General features: G+C 36.0%; 1 protein-coding gene across 4 annotated transcripts in view; it reads right to left on the bottom strand.

The window, feature by feature from the left end:
- Positions 1-284: 284 nt before the first annotated feature.
- Positions 285-14,906, bottom strand: part of DICER1 (dicer 1, ribonuclease III) — a 70,516-nt gene continuing 55,894 nt past the window's right edge. For all 4 annotated transcript variants that reach the window (XM_032287507.1, XM_032287511.1, XM_032287508.1 and 1 more), the window contains 6 exons: positions 13,859-14,014; positions 9,849-10,737; positions 7,906-8,174; positions 5,247-5,409; positions 5,083-5,158; positions 285-4,718 (listed from right to left, as the gene is read on the bottom strand). In XM_032287507.1, the coding sequence (XP_032143398.1) occupies positions 4,553-4,718; positions 5,083-5,158; positions 5,247-5,409; positions 7,906-8,174; positions 9,849-10,737; positions 13,859-14,014 (1,719 nt within the window). In that variant the 3' untranslated portion in view covers positions 285-4,552. The remainder of the gene's footprint in view (positions 4,719-5,082; positions 5,159-5,246; positions 5,410-7,905; positions 8,175-9,848; positions 10,738-13,858; positions 14,015-14,906) is intronic.

The following is a 14,906-nucleotide window of genomic DNA, read 5'->3' as shown; positions in this document are numbered from 1 at the left end:
ATGTGTCAAACATATCATCTAAATAATCCAAGACCTAGAATGCATCAATCGATATGACAGAATTTCCAAAAAACAGATTGGCATTACTTAAGTCTTCAAAAAAGACAGCTGTTACTATATAATTCTACAGGCGGACATGAAGCAGAACTTGGTAAAAAAAAAATGTTGTATTATAATATGCATATGATTCACCATGGAATTAAAACATTATAAAGATCATTTCTGCTACTATTATTTAAATATTATTACCCATTTGAACTGAAAAAAGATGAAAGGACACAAAGTGAACAGACGATAACTTTATTGGAGATTTACTTGGCTACAATTATTACAAAAAAAAACAACTAAAGGTAATTGTGATCCATAAGGTGCAGACTGCAAATTTCTGCAGCACGATTACTGTATGAATTAATGACATCATGTTCCTTAAAAAACAGCTGCAGCATGTGATGGTAAATATTTTACTGTCAATCAAATTATATGCATTAGTTTTACTTGATTTTAGTAATTTTACTTCACTATTTACAGCAGAAAAGCCAGAAATTTACTTCCTGTTCACCTTTGCATTTTTGCTAAGTAACCTGCTGCTGCAGTGAATTCTTAGTGCATCTATAAAATTTAAATTGTCTGTGGTTGATGTCCAAATAAAAATGGACTAGAAAAAAAAAAACAAGTAATGATTAAAATATATTTACAAGTTAGTTGTGAAAAATCACTTTCGCTGCTAGTGGAAAATACAATGGTCTCAATGCACATTTTCTAGATATTGCTATTGGTGTCTCCAACAACTTTTAAAATCATTTTAATAGTCTTGGTCTTAAACGTATCTTTAAAACTTTTCATGTACAATATAAAATAAGGAAATTTATCTGGAAATAATTAAATTCCTGAAAAGTAATCAGTGGTTGGAAAAATACAATTATTCAAATGTAATTAAAACAACCATAGAGGTAATAAACACGATATGAGTTTCTCTTCTGCAGATAACGCAAATGGGTTAAGGACTCTTAACATCATTTCAGATGCAGTTTAAAAAAGGTATCAAGGTCTCAGTTTGGTGGCTTAAATTTTGTGTAAAGGGATTAGACACCCTAACAGAGCAAGATCCAATGTTTTAAATCACCGGGGCCTTGTGCATGAACTGCGCTTGGTCTGGATTCCAGGGGGCCTCTGAAGTCCCCACCTGCCTCCAGTGAGCCACTGAAGGAGCTGACTGCCAGGTGAACACCTGGATTCATGAACCAAAGCAGCCGCAAGCTTTGTGTTGTCAAGGCAGGGTATCAGAGTCTTTCTGAGGGCAAAGTATTATTAACAAATAAAAATATCAGTATATTAAAAGACAATTACAGGAGTGTTAGAGGTCATTCTAAATTTCATCACTTCACATAATATAAATGAAAAAAGAAAGAAATGTAACAAACATTTTAAAAACATAATTAAGAGTTCAGTTAACAAATCTTTTTCATACTTTCACGAACAGTAAAAATGCCACAGACAAAAATGACCTATTTAAGTTGTGCGAGTATATGACACATTGCAGGCATCATAATTATCTTTTTCAAATTCCATAAATCAAAACAGCAGCAAGGCCAAACCACATTTTTTTCCTCTCTGTTAAGCATATTTTCTTGAAATGAGGTAAAGCATGGTACCAAGTGCAATGCTTATCTGTGCTACATGAACAGAACAGAAGGGAAAAAGCTATTATAAAACGCAGCATAGTTAGGACTGCGGAAAGTATATTATAAAAGAAATTTTAAAAATTTTACAAATGAAGGTTTATGTCAACTAACTTGCACACAATCCTCATAAGGAATTTCTGCAGTTGCTTTTTCAAGATACGCCTCCCCAGTCCTTTACACATGTGCTCAGAGCATAACCACACCCCACAGGAAGGTTTTCCATACTACATTCGGTCTCACATTGCAATCACAGGAACAGAAGGATGGCATATAGGGTTGTACAGTGGGGCAACATAGAGTGACTTCTTTTTCTTAATTGACAGATGCAAAACATTTCAACAAGCTAAACAGAGGAAAACTTTACAGCATTAAAAATCAGCAGCACAAAAGCATTCATAACCATTTCATATGTCTCACTCATACTTTTTTGTTTTTTAACTTAGTAACCAGGGGATCATAGAATGCTTCAAACTGTGAGTCAAATTAAAATCCACTACTATTTTTCTCCAACAAAAAGTGAAACAGCTAAAGTTTGCTGTTGATAAAACATTTTGAATGGTAGAAGGAAATTTGAACCCCTGAGAATGTATGACCTAATCATGTCTAAGTCAGAACATTTTAGTACTAACAAAAAAATATTCTTCTTAAGGTTACAAATATATTGAGGCATTTTTCTTCCACTGGGAATCATCACTGTGAAAACAATCTGATTTTGGTGCCAGGAATCAAAAGAATCCCGTAACAATGGGATACATGCATCAGACACAATGCAAAGTCCTCAGCTCCTGGCATCAGGTAGTTTATAAATATTAAGAGATTTGTGATTAAACTTGATCACAAATCACCCTCACCATAAAATTCACATCCAGCCTTACTTGTTAACTGTATATTTTTACAGTTATATTCAAGAATTGCTTTGTTTTAACTGGCCATATCTTACATTAAGGTGTTTTAAAAACTCAAATAGACATCTAAGGTTCCAAATCAGAATTAAATATTTTTAAAACAAGTCACCTAAACTAATTTGCTCAAAAACTCATTTAATAATTTAGATCTCAATTTAAGTTTAAGATTGGAGACCACAAAAAACACTGGAGGAGCTCAATATCCCCCTCACTCAGGGTTCCTTAGAAAGCAGAGCTGACAGTTTTCTGTGGGTGCACTTGCAGAGAGGCATTTCTCTGTGGGTGGATGATGCAGATAAAGCAGGAAGGACAGTATTCAAATGTCACTTACACATAAATGCAGCATTCCACAAAGCATCAATTTCAGAATCATGTGCTGGAAACTATGAGACACCTTTGCTCAGCTTTCTTAAATTTCAAGCATAATTAACAGGGCAATTAATTGCAGCAAACCTCTACTGGTATGTTGATGGGAGTGCAAGACTGACCCACAGCTTTTTAAAAGGTAAATTAAGAGGTATTATAGTTACAGTGCAAAAAAAAAAAATTTAAATTTCAAGCATAATACATAAACATAGCACCAAACAGGGGAAAACGCATGCAAAAGAAAAGAAGAACTGAGGTATTTAAGTGAAGAGTGCCTACAAGTCTAATTAAAGAAACTTAGGCAAATGCCTAAAAAAGTTTTTTTTTTTTCCTTTTCCAAAGATGGAAATAATGAGCTAGTTTATCTAAATTAACGACCTAAACCACGTATCAAAATTATGGCAGTTTATCGCAAACGTTAAACGTTCATGGCATTAACAGCACAGCTTTGGTAGGTGAAATATGCATGCAACATTATGAAAAGTACAGTAAGAAATTTATGTGAGGAGACTAAGGGTAAAGGTGCTCTGTTCTGCTTCTTTAAATAAGTAACCAATCAATTATAAAATCTGCAGCATATTTTAGGTGTGATATGTCTAAGGTTTATTTTGTTAGAGCAACAGCCTGCAAGGCAAAATTATTTGCCATAAACATTTCCATCAGTGGAACTACCTAGCAGGAGGTCTTTAGTAAAATGGGGTAGTTAGTCAAAGGTCATTTTTATGATAAAAAATATCCATAGACTACCTATTCTGGTTTTTAAAATGACTTCAGTACACATATGACAGAAATTTTAGTATGATCTTGCAATAAGTTACAACTACACTAGTGAGTTGTAAGTATCACGCTGTCTTAACGTCTAATACATAAGAAAATGAAGGGAATGTAAAACAGTTTGTTCCAAAAAGATCAGAGATTAAAGAATATCCATGAAGGTTTTACTTTTAAGGCAAGAACCTTTTTTATGCAAGACTATGTGGCATCGGAAAACTAAACTGTGATTCACCAACATGCCAGTCAATGTTCATTAAAAATCTGTCCCTTACTATCAGGTGCAACAGCGACCAGGAACATCACCTTACACAGTATAATGTGGAAAGAAAAGACAACATTGGCGCACTTCTCTCGAAAACCTTATTCTATTCAGCTTATCAACTACTGCAGGACTGGCACTACTGCACACATGGAGAGCTGGAGAAGAATCTACATCATCCTAGAGACTGCTGGAGGTTTAAGCTCCACGGCCTTCTAACACTAATAAAAGCTGACATAAATTACACTGAAAAAAAAAAAGCCAACAAAAACCTGTCAATTATTTTGAACACTTGCTAAATGTCATCATTAAAGCACTCTTGTGATTTAAACAAAGCAGAAGTGAAGAAAGAAGATAAGATTGTGTTTGCGCAAAAAACTAAAACTACAATTAGTTCCAAAATTTTATACATATGTTAAATGTTTTATTCTGTTATCTATCTTGTTATTAAAGAAACGTTAAATTCTGCCTTCAACTCTTTCTGCTCAAAATCAACTTTAAGTCATCCTTTCCTATTTAAATAATTTTCCCCTTAATTTTTTTTGTTTTGGATTTAAAAAGGGGTTTCAGCTGTTGGGAACCTGAGGTTGATTAGCTTTGAGGCTTCGGAGGGCTCTTCTTGCTGCTGCAGATTTGGCAATCCTGTAACTTCGACCAACACCTTTAAATTTCCCCTTTCCTACTACTTCCACGGTAACTCTGACCTTCCCGTCGTAAGTTCTCTCAGCTGGGCTGTAAAAAAATCCAAACATCTCGAATTAGAAGTCAGAAGTATTTATTATCACTGTCAATCAGCATTTAGTGTGTACTCTCAGGCCCAGAGTGCCACGTATAAGCTGACACCACACAAAGGAAACACGCGTTACGACTTATTGCAATTGCATGCCCCCGACAGACAGGGCTGCCATCTAGTCTTTTTTTCAGCATTATTTCATAAAAACAGAAGGAAAAAAGGAAATCAATCAGATTACAAATAGAAAACTGACACCAGCACGCCACTGTGTAAATATTTCTCAGAATCATTACAGTATCTTTGTGAACTTTTCCCCCTTGATATTTTTAAGTTAATTTTTTTCCATGTACATTTTTTGCTTACCTAAATTTGGCAGTTTCTGGTTCCATTTCAAGCAATTCTCGCACAGGGGAACGGGGTACATTTGCAGAAAACTTTTCTGCAAACAAAATGAGAGAATAATATGAATATTATCTTTGAAGTTGTTTTTAATTTGTGGGTTTCTTTCTCAAGGGAGCCAATAATACCTATTAGTGGCCGCATCATGGGATAGTACACCTGCCAGACTGTCTCCAGTGACATCCCACTATCCATGTAAATGGCACCAGCAAGTGACTCAAAAATATCCCCCATGGCCTTTGGAACTTCAATATCCTCTTCTTTTTCTTCATCCTCCTCAGATCTCCTAAGCTATTAACAGAGAGAAAAGTGACTTGTAAGCAAAAAAGGCCACTTTTACAGGCAGTCCACAGATGTGTGTTTCTTTTCTTGGATATAATACGATTTTTGTTACTTCTTTAATAAGGGGAAAAATACAATTTATGGTATGCCTACTATATTGTAGTAGTAAAACAAACATCCTTTAAAAAAATGTTTTTCAAACTTCTCAAGAAAAAAATCCCCACCCCATTTACTATTCTGTACCCAGCATATGAAAAAAGATTACTTCTAAATTTAAACAACTTTAACACAGAATTAGAAATAGTGAATAAAAGTATGAAAAAATTCAAGTTCACTCATAATCAAATAACTGTACTTGAAAACAGTTCTACCCCCTAGCTGCTTGGCAAACATTCAACAGTATTAATTGGGTCTGGTGCTGCTATGGTTGGGGAGCAGAAATCGCTATTGTAGGGAATTAGGGGAATTCTACTTGAAAGATATTTTCCTCCAAGCTCCCTCTTCATTAAGCCACTAGATATGTGTTCACTATAACAGAATGTCTGACATAACAGGTATGCAAATTAATAAAATCTTACATCTGTATCAAAAGCCTTTGAAAAATTCACAATTCTTTGATGCAGTAATTGCATCTCTAAGAACTTATTTTGTGGAGGTAACTAGATACATAAATGTATTTATCACATTCATGATTATTAGACATCCTAACTAAAAACTACTTTACCCAGCCTTAAAGAACCCTTTAAATAAATCAGCCACGTGCTGACTGGCATGTAGCTCCTGAGCATCACGATAGCAATCAGCACGCAGAAAGTCAGCCACAATATATTACAAGGGAAAAGAACAGGCTATAGTATGCTACACCTAATAGAATTCCATTTTACATTTTACATATCTTTATATCTATAAACATCTGCAATTCATCCCAAAATGTTAATATGGCTTATTTCTGAGGTAGTATGATTGGGCAAATTTAATTAGCTTTCTTTTTATTTACTTGTACTAATTTTTCTAAAAATCAACACAAATCATTTGTGAAAGAAATAAAGAGAAAGTGGGAAAATACTAACTTCTAATAGGTTGTTTAGCCAAACAAAGTTCTATATAATACATTTATACTGCTAACTGCTTAAAAAAAAGACTTATTGTTCATATATTACGGTTTTGAGATAGAAAGGAATTTTAAAACTTACGAAGTTTAATTCTCTATTTTTACAGCTGAGGAAATGGAGGCCCAGAGAGGTAAAGAGACTTTCTTAAGATCAAATAATAAGTTAGAAATGCCAGACCATGACATTTCCCATCAGTTCTTGTAACTTCTATACATATGTTTATATAAACAAAGGGAAGGAAAGAATGAACAAAAACTAACAAAACCAATATGGCCCACTGACATCCATCTAATTTTAGCTAATTCCTCAAATTTCAAGCTTAACTATTTCTAAAGAATGAGACTAGATAACACTTGGAAGTCTACGAGATGTTCCTACCTTCTCGCCTCACAGCATTCCATGCTCTGGCTCAGACTGTTCATCTTGGACAAGAGCACAAAGGCACGGTGAAGTAAGAGCAGGGCCTACTAACTCCTCCAGTGCACATCTGGGCAGCTGGCAGGGTGTGACACTTGGCCCTGCGGCTAGACTTCAAACCTACTCTTAATTTTTCTCATACAAAGAGAAACTCACTACTCCCCAGCAAAAGTTTGGTGCAATTAAAAAGGGGAAGGTACGAACTAAAGCAAGGACAACTAAAACAGCTACTAGTGTAAAGGCTATATTTCTTGACTTCTTATAAGAAAATCCACAAAAATAAGAAAACCAAAGGAATTGAAATGGGAAGAAGAGGAAATGAGAGTCTCTCTGGGGGACACAGGTATGCAGATGAATGTAAGAGACTGGAAAGATCTAAGCAATATCCTTTCCTACAAAAACTCAAAATAGCTCACAAACACATTAGAATTAGCTCTGTCACCAGAGAGCCTTTGGCTGAACTTACAATAGAAGCCTCCCAAATTCCAATGGTCAAAAATTTAGAAGTTTGTTTTTTAAATTAGATTTTCCTACTTCAAGTAGAAGCAGAATGTACATTTATGATACTTCCCTGAGATATTAGCAAATATTTCGGATCCATTTAAAAAAGACGAAATGACACTGGGCTTTCACTAAAGTTAAACTTGCCTTGGGGCCAGGCAGCGGACGTCACTTCTTGGGCACACCTCCATGCTGGAAGCCCTCATGAAGGTGTGGGAAGAGTAAATAACTGAAAGGCCCTGGCTCCTTCTCTTCACCTGAGTGACCACGCAGCCCACAGTGGGGGCAGACAAGTTTAAGAGGCCTACCTGCAAGCTGCAGTTCACTCAGCACTCCCCAGAGAACACGCAGCACACCAAGTCCCACACCCCTGACCTCCCGATGTCCCTTTACACTACTATGCAGTCAGAACTCTGAAACTACTGAGACTCCTAGTCAGACTGCTTTTTTCAGCATAGTTTTGAACAGCACTAACCTCAGAATCCATTCCTTGCATTTCGTTCTTCTCAAGCTGAAACTGCACAAAGTCATCGATGACATGGAAGAGCTCAGGAGAGACAGCTTTGAAGTACTTGTGGTAGTCATACTTTACAGCCAGCGATGCAAAGATGGTGTTGTTGACCAGGGCAGACCGCAGGTCCGTCAGGACACCCGGGGAGTGCTGCCGCGGGTCTTCATAAAGGTGCTTGGTTATGAGGTAGTCCAAAATCGCATCTCCCAGGAATTCTAAGCGCTGGTAACAATCTGAGAGGATCCAAAGTGGAACCATGAGCTCATGCAGAAGCATTTACACTATCCCCACATGTGCAACTGATCCCCAAACCCCAAAAAGATTTGCATTTACATTTTCATACATATATTCTTCAATATGGAAATTATTTGACATATGATACTTACTAATAAAAAGCCTCTGGAAACTAAATTTTAGTGGCAAATTAAGCACGTTTCTTATATAAATTAGGGTCATAAAATCTTCAAGTGGTCAAAAGACTAATGCTTGTTAAGAAGGAAAAAAAACCTCACAAGTGCTATCATGATCACTGAACGCTTTTCTGTGGCACTGCGCTGTCTGGGCAGGTGCTGGGGCCTTCCTCTCCAGTCTCCCTCACACATCATCACTTCAGTGAAACCAGGGCCGCACACACCTCCCCATGTGGCTATGCTGTGCTGCCACCGCTAAAGTCTCGTTTATACTCTGGAATGTGTGTAATACCATTCCTGGTATACCACTCCTGGGTAATTTTTGTTACACAAGATGACAGGAAAAGGAGACCCTCTTCTTAACTTGAGCTATTATAGAAATGAATTTACCACAAACCAAGAGATTGAGAAAGAAGACTTGTGAAAGTGAGCAAAGGCAGGTAAACTGGTTAGCAAAATGTGAAAATGATTAATGTTAAATCAACACCTCGATTTTCTAGCTTCTCACAGTGATTAAAATAATCCATTCAGCTGACGAAACTGAGGCAGGGACAGATGGTGACCTGTCCCATAATAAGCAAAGAGTTAAGAGGCAGAGACTGTGCTAGGCTAGAACCCAGGTCTCCGAAACTTCCAACAGGGTGTAGTTGAAAGCCACGCATCATTTCTTCATCATGAAAATTAGGCTTCAGTTTCAACAGTCTTTCTAGTCCAGAGTCATATCGTTTTTCACTTTTTGGTTTATATATTTTGCTGATCACCTTAACCTACATTGTTTTTGTTACACAAATTACAAACTTTATACTTCGCTTTGGTATTCTCAATTCAGGCACTTATTCTTCCTATACAGAAATCTGTAAACGTCAGCTGTGTTTCACAAGCTGAAGCTGATTTGGGTCTGAGGGGCTTGTTCTCCCTTCTAATCTAGTGGATTGAGAGCCTATTAAAGGAGGGAAAAATACAGAGCGCAATGAGAAGTAGATGACAGCAGAGTCTCAGCAAGGGCCATGCAACCTTCTCGGGAAATCATTGCTTTTAATCTTTTAATCTATCCATCTCTAGAAAGACCCTAAGGGAGGGGTCTTTTTGTCCAGGAAGAACAATAAAAGGCTGTGGAAATACATCCAGAATATACAACTAAATCAAGAACCAAAAGCAGCACTGAATGGGCAAGAGAAAGGTATTTGGAGGATAAAATGGGGAAAACACACCAAAATACTAAGGCTCGAATTTCTCTAATTAGGCAGCATATAAAATGACATTGATCAGGGTATATAAGATAGCCATACACCCAACAACCAAAGTTATAAAGCAATACGTACTCCCCAAATAACAGGGAAAATAAAGAATTCTTTCTTTTCCTTTTGTTCCCCCCATCCCTCGAATATTAAGCACCAACACTGTACATGCATACATCACTTTTTACAAGGCCAACACAATGCAATAAACACAAAGTCTCATTTTCCCAGAAATGAAGTTTGGTCGTGGGCTCCTTACCAGTGATAGTATTGTAGTGGTAGGAGGCATGTGTAAAAGCCTGGAGAAGGTAAGCCTTATTCTTGAATCTGTAGTTGATTTTCTTTTCAAAATTTTCAAACCCCGATATAAGGTGATTCAGTGTTTTATCTGCATCTGGATGATCAAACATACATCTTGGTGGAATCTTCAAACAACCATATTCCAAGTCTTTCAATACAGAAGAGCGTGAACTGGCCACAGAAGCAGCAGCACAGCTCACTGAAAGGTTCTTTTGTTGGCTGTTGAAATTCTCCCGAGTAGGGCACAGGGCCTTTTCCCGATCAGTCCTTTTAATTACCGGGAGCACCTTCAGCCCCAAAGAACAGAGGAAAAGCTGAGCAGCCCTCTCCCCACAGCTGGTTAAATAGCAGCCCAGCAGGGCTTCCACACAGTCCGCTATGCTTTTGTCAGCAATACACTGCTCAGTGTGCAAGTCGTAAGAAATGGACTGCTTTCCCGTGTCAACACCACAGTTTTCTTCTGATGGATTCCAGAACCCCACCACAAAGTCATCTTCTTCAACAGCTTTGCTCGGATCCAGATAGCACATTGCATCCCAAGAGCTATAGTCAAAATCCTCAAAATCTGATGAAAATGGCATACTACCTAAGGAGGATTTTTTGGGCATTTTCCATTCATATGCAGAATCAGTGGTTGAAAAAGGAGAAAGAGAGATTTTCTTTACAAAAGCTCCTGACCCCATTAACATGTTATCTATAAATCTAATATGTTCCTGATCGTACTCCAGGAAATCATCCTCACAGTCAGCCTCCTCCTTCGGAGCCCTCCATATCAGGCTCTCCTCCTCCTCATCCTCCTCCTCGTAGTCCTCATCCAGTTTGCCATTCGCCAGCATGCAGTCTTTTGTCTGAAACAAGGGAGAATGGGGAAGGAGGGGAGACATAGCTGCTGTTTGTAAAAGGTTTTGAAATTCAATAAAAGCAAGGGTCATGGATAATTTCAAATGACAACCACAAATACTAAAAGGCAACTTTAAAATCATGGCCATTTGTTTTCAATTAACATAAAATAAGTTATTTAATCATATAAACAAAGTAAAACATGTTCTTTGAATGTTCGCCTCCTAAGTTATAAAATGACCTTTATCCAGTATGAAGCTTTAAGGATTTTGAACATGGATATAAAGTTAAAATTAATGTCCACAATGCAAAACTGCAACTAAGAAGTCTAACTCCAGCAGGATACACAATGAAAGCACTCATAAACTGATCACAGATATCTTCAATTTTGCTGACAAAGTTTGAAAATGTGGTAATTTGATTTTCAAATTAATCAAATGAAATTCTGGATGTAGAAAAGTATTACCTTTGCAATTAAGAATATAAAAACCAAATAAAATTATTTTTAAAACACTAAAAATGTACAATAGGATTTTATAATAAAGTTTTTGTCCCTATTTGTACTTCAAATCAAAGTAAACTTGCTACAATAAAAAACTACATTGCTTTGTTTAAAAAATAAAAGTGATCACTACACTAAGCTATGAATTTGAGAAATTATGCTTTTTCCCTCCACTCTGAGCTACAGTAATCAGGGGAACAGATTATAGCATAGCTGACAAAAATAGAAGAAAATTTAGACTAACATGAAACACAACAATCCAATTTCTGTCAAAAGATCTTTGCTAATTCCAATTTCTTTGGCAAAAGCTTATTTGTGAGTGACAATCTTAATAATGGGCTAGATTTTAGTAATGATGTAACTATTTTGCAATCCTAGAAAGATGCCAAATTTCTGTTATGCAACTTTTTTAAAAAAGCAAAAAACTTTACTTGGTGGATGGAGGCGAAGGGTGTGTGTCAATGTTGATTGTAACAACTTTCCAGAATGTTCTGACAAAAAAAGTTACAATCTTCAAGCATTTTTTAAATACTGCAAATATTTTATTTTAAACCAGACTCAAAAGAGGTATAAACACTATATTTGTCTGAAAAGAAATAGCAGTAAGCCAAGCCATAACTACATACCTTTTCATTGTTTTAATTAAGAAAAAAACACCTTTTCACAAACAAGGAAGAACACCAAAAGAAACTGCAGTGGCAGACCTCAGGGAACTATCTTCTGCTAAAAGTCTTATACTTTTCCAAGGCAACATGAAGATGCTTTTGATTACTGTTTGGTCCTTAATACAAAAAAGGGCTAAATTGCAATTTTTAAATAAGACACTATGTTTTTTAATTGAAAAAAAACAAAACAAACAAAAAAAAACCCTTCTGTATCTTTGGAAAGGTGCTACCATAAGCCAAAAGTGGCAGAGCACAAAAATCACAAAGGGCTGACTTTCATCACAAACTGTGTGATCCTGGGCAGAGCCTTTTAGTGCCTCTGGGTTTCAGATTATTCACCTACAAAAGAGTGGGGTTCTACCTCGTAAAATGTTTTTCAAGAGCACTTCAAGCCTTTTAAGAAAAAACAGCAGCATGAAATCCTTTTCTCTGACAGTTCAAGTCAACTTCGACACTCTCTTCTAGTAAGAGGCGTTTTAGCATGCAAAGGTTTCAGTTAAGCCCATTTGCTGAAGGGCCAGATAAAGGCAGGAAGAACAGCAATGCAACCAGCCAAAACCACGGTGTATCTTTTCAATATAATGCAAGGGCCTATATTTCAATAAAAATAAGTTACTAAATAAAAATCGGAACAGTATTTCTAATGAATTCCAATAACCAAAGTGCCAACAGACACAATTAAGAAAAATAAATTGAACTCTGCGTTGTATCTTAAAAAACAAAACAAAACAAAACATGGCATGCCAATGTCGCCTTTATGCTACAAGTTTTTAAAAGAGCCAAATATGTTATGAAAAGTATTAACAAAGAAGGACGACTACTACTGGAATGTTATTTGTAGAAATAAACTACTATTTCCAAAGCTCAAAATCTATACATTTTCCTCTAAGGTTCTACATATTTCTAAATTAATAACAAATAATTGTTCTGACATAACTTGCATTAAAATATTCCCTTAATGCTTTTCCAAATAAGTTCTAATTTTGTAATAAGACAAATATTACATGAGTTAAAAATATCCTCAATAAACACGTGAAAATCAGAATAGTGTCACAGAACATGATACCTGGAAATACTTAAAGGCAGATATATAGGATACATGTGTCAGAAAGTAGGCGTGAAGAAAATGTATATTCAGAAAATATAACCAGTGAAAGAAACAAATGGTATTATCATTGTTGGCCTGAAGTAAAAATGAAGTAATAATGAGCCAATTTATCTTTAATGCAAAATAAAACTCCAGGAAATGAAAAGTGTCTGAAGCATCGCCTTTAACTTTGGAAGAGGCAACAGAACTCTCCCAGTCAACCACCACCGCATTGACTTCTGCAGCTCAGAGGCCCTCCCAGGTGCCCTCTGGTGGCCTTCAAGACAAGACAAAATGAAGCGGCTGTTGCTGATATTTGGAGTCTTAAGTCACCAGAAAGATTTAAATTATTTCCAGAAAATAATAATCTTTATGGATGATTTTTTTTAAGTTCACAGGAGTCCTGACTGGGAAAACCCTGAGCTACAAAAGCAAGACTCAAGATAAACTGAAATGAATTATTTCACAGACAGACTGGAGATAACAGGTCACTGAAAAGTCATTTCACTGAACAGAGCTAAGGATCTAGGATAAACTGTAATAACAGCAAAGTGAATTTTTTTTTTTTTTTTAAAAAGCAAAACCCAAAGTCAAAACATCACATACTGTTATGCCTTTGGAAAATAAATAATCACATACTCTTATGCCTTTGGAAAATAAATAATAAAAATAATAAATAATTCCTCCATCAAAATTATAACACTATTTCTGAATTCTGTGAAAAGACAGTGTATTTGAAGGAATTAATTGAATATATCAAATACCTACTCTATTATAAACTTACCAAGAAAAGGAAACAAAAATTAATAAAACAAAATTCTCTGGCTCACCAAAAAGTAAATCCCTCTAGTTACACACACACACAAAAATCTTACCATTTCATCTTTTTCCCATTTATCTGTGTTGCTTTTGTCTTGATTTACTACATAACCAGGAGGAAGCCAATTCACAGGGGGATCAAATATTGACACCACCATGCGGCTGGGCAGTCCCTTCTTTTTTCCAAGGCGATACAGATTACAGTTGCTGACCTTTAGCAGAAAATGTTAGGACATGTATCCATAAATGATCACTGCTGGAATTCATTCAAGGCATATTAACATATCCTCAATTAAATGTTCTTCAAATTAATTAATTAATTATAGGTCATCAATTAATTATAAGGGTTCTACAGTTTTTCTACCCATTCATGTTATAAAAAGAGTATTATGTTATAACAGCCATGGAAACTGGCAACTTGGGAGCAGGGGCAAGGGTGCTAAATATTTCTGAATATAAGATGCAGAGCACAAAAAATAATGTATGTAACTATGCAAATTCCTTATGAATGACTGAGAAGAAACAGTTCAGACAATATCAAAGCCTTGAAAATACAACCTGATGATATAAACTGCAAACTGCTAATTGGAATTATCAAAGTAAAAAAGAACCCATATAAAAAGTCAAGATGTCACGATATCTTCAATGAAATGGGGGGATGATACCATCAGCTCTAGCTGCAAAGTGAAAACTGGCACCAAACAGAACTCAAAGAATGCTATATTCCTAGAATTGAAGCCACAAATAGGATTTCAACTGTAACGCTCTCTCAAATATTATTCCTTTGTTTTACAGGGGTTTTATTCAAATTTTTAAAACTGAAGCAAAAGGTTTCTGTTTATTCACATCAGTGAAACAGCTTTACTGTCTATCCTCTTGGACTGGTTTTTCCTAATGCCTCTATCTCCTTCCTAATTTGCTCACATCATTACTGTCAAGTTATTACTTGGAAACTAGGGTCTAGAATTGTCAATCCCATTTTCATAAGCCTGAGTTTCTTATTAAGTACTTCATGAACCCTCTTCCCATGTAACTCAACTACTGTTTAACAGACACCTACCATGAGAGGCACTCGATTAGGCAACCTCAAGGGAATCAGAGCAG

Source organism: Sapajus apella, unplaced genomic scaffold, assembly GCF_009761245.1.
Source record: "Sapajus apella isolate SASKATOON/1434 unplaced genomic scaffold, GSC_monkey_1.0 scaffold20, whole genome shotgun sequence".
NCBI lineage: Eukaryota > Metazoa > Chordata > Mammalia > Primates > Cebidae > Sapajus > Sapajus apella.
Note: the sequence above shows the minus strand (reverse complement) of the source record. Positions and strands in the feature narration are given on the sequence as shown.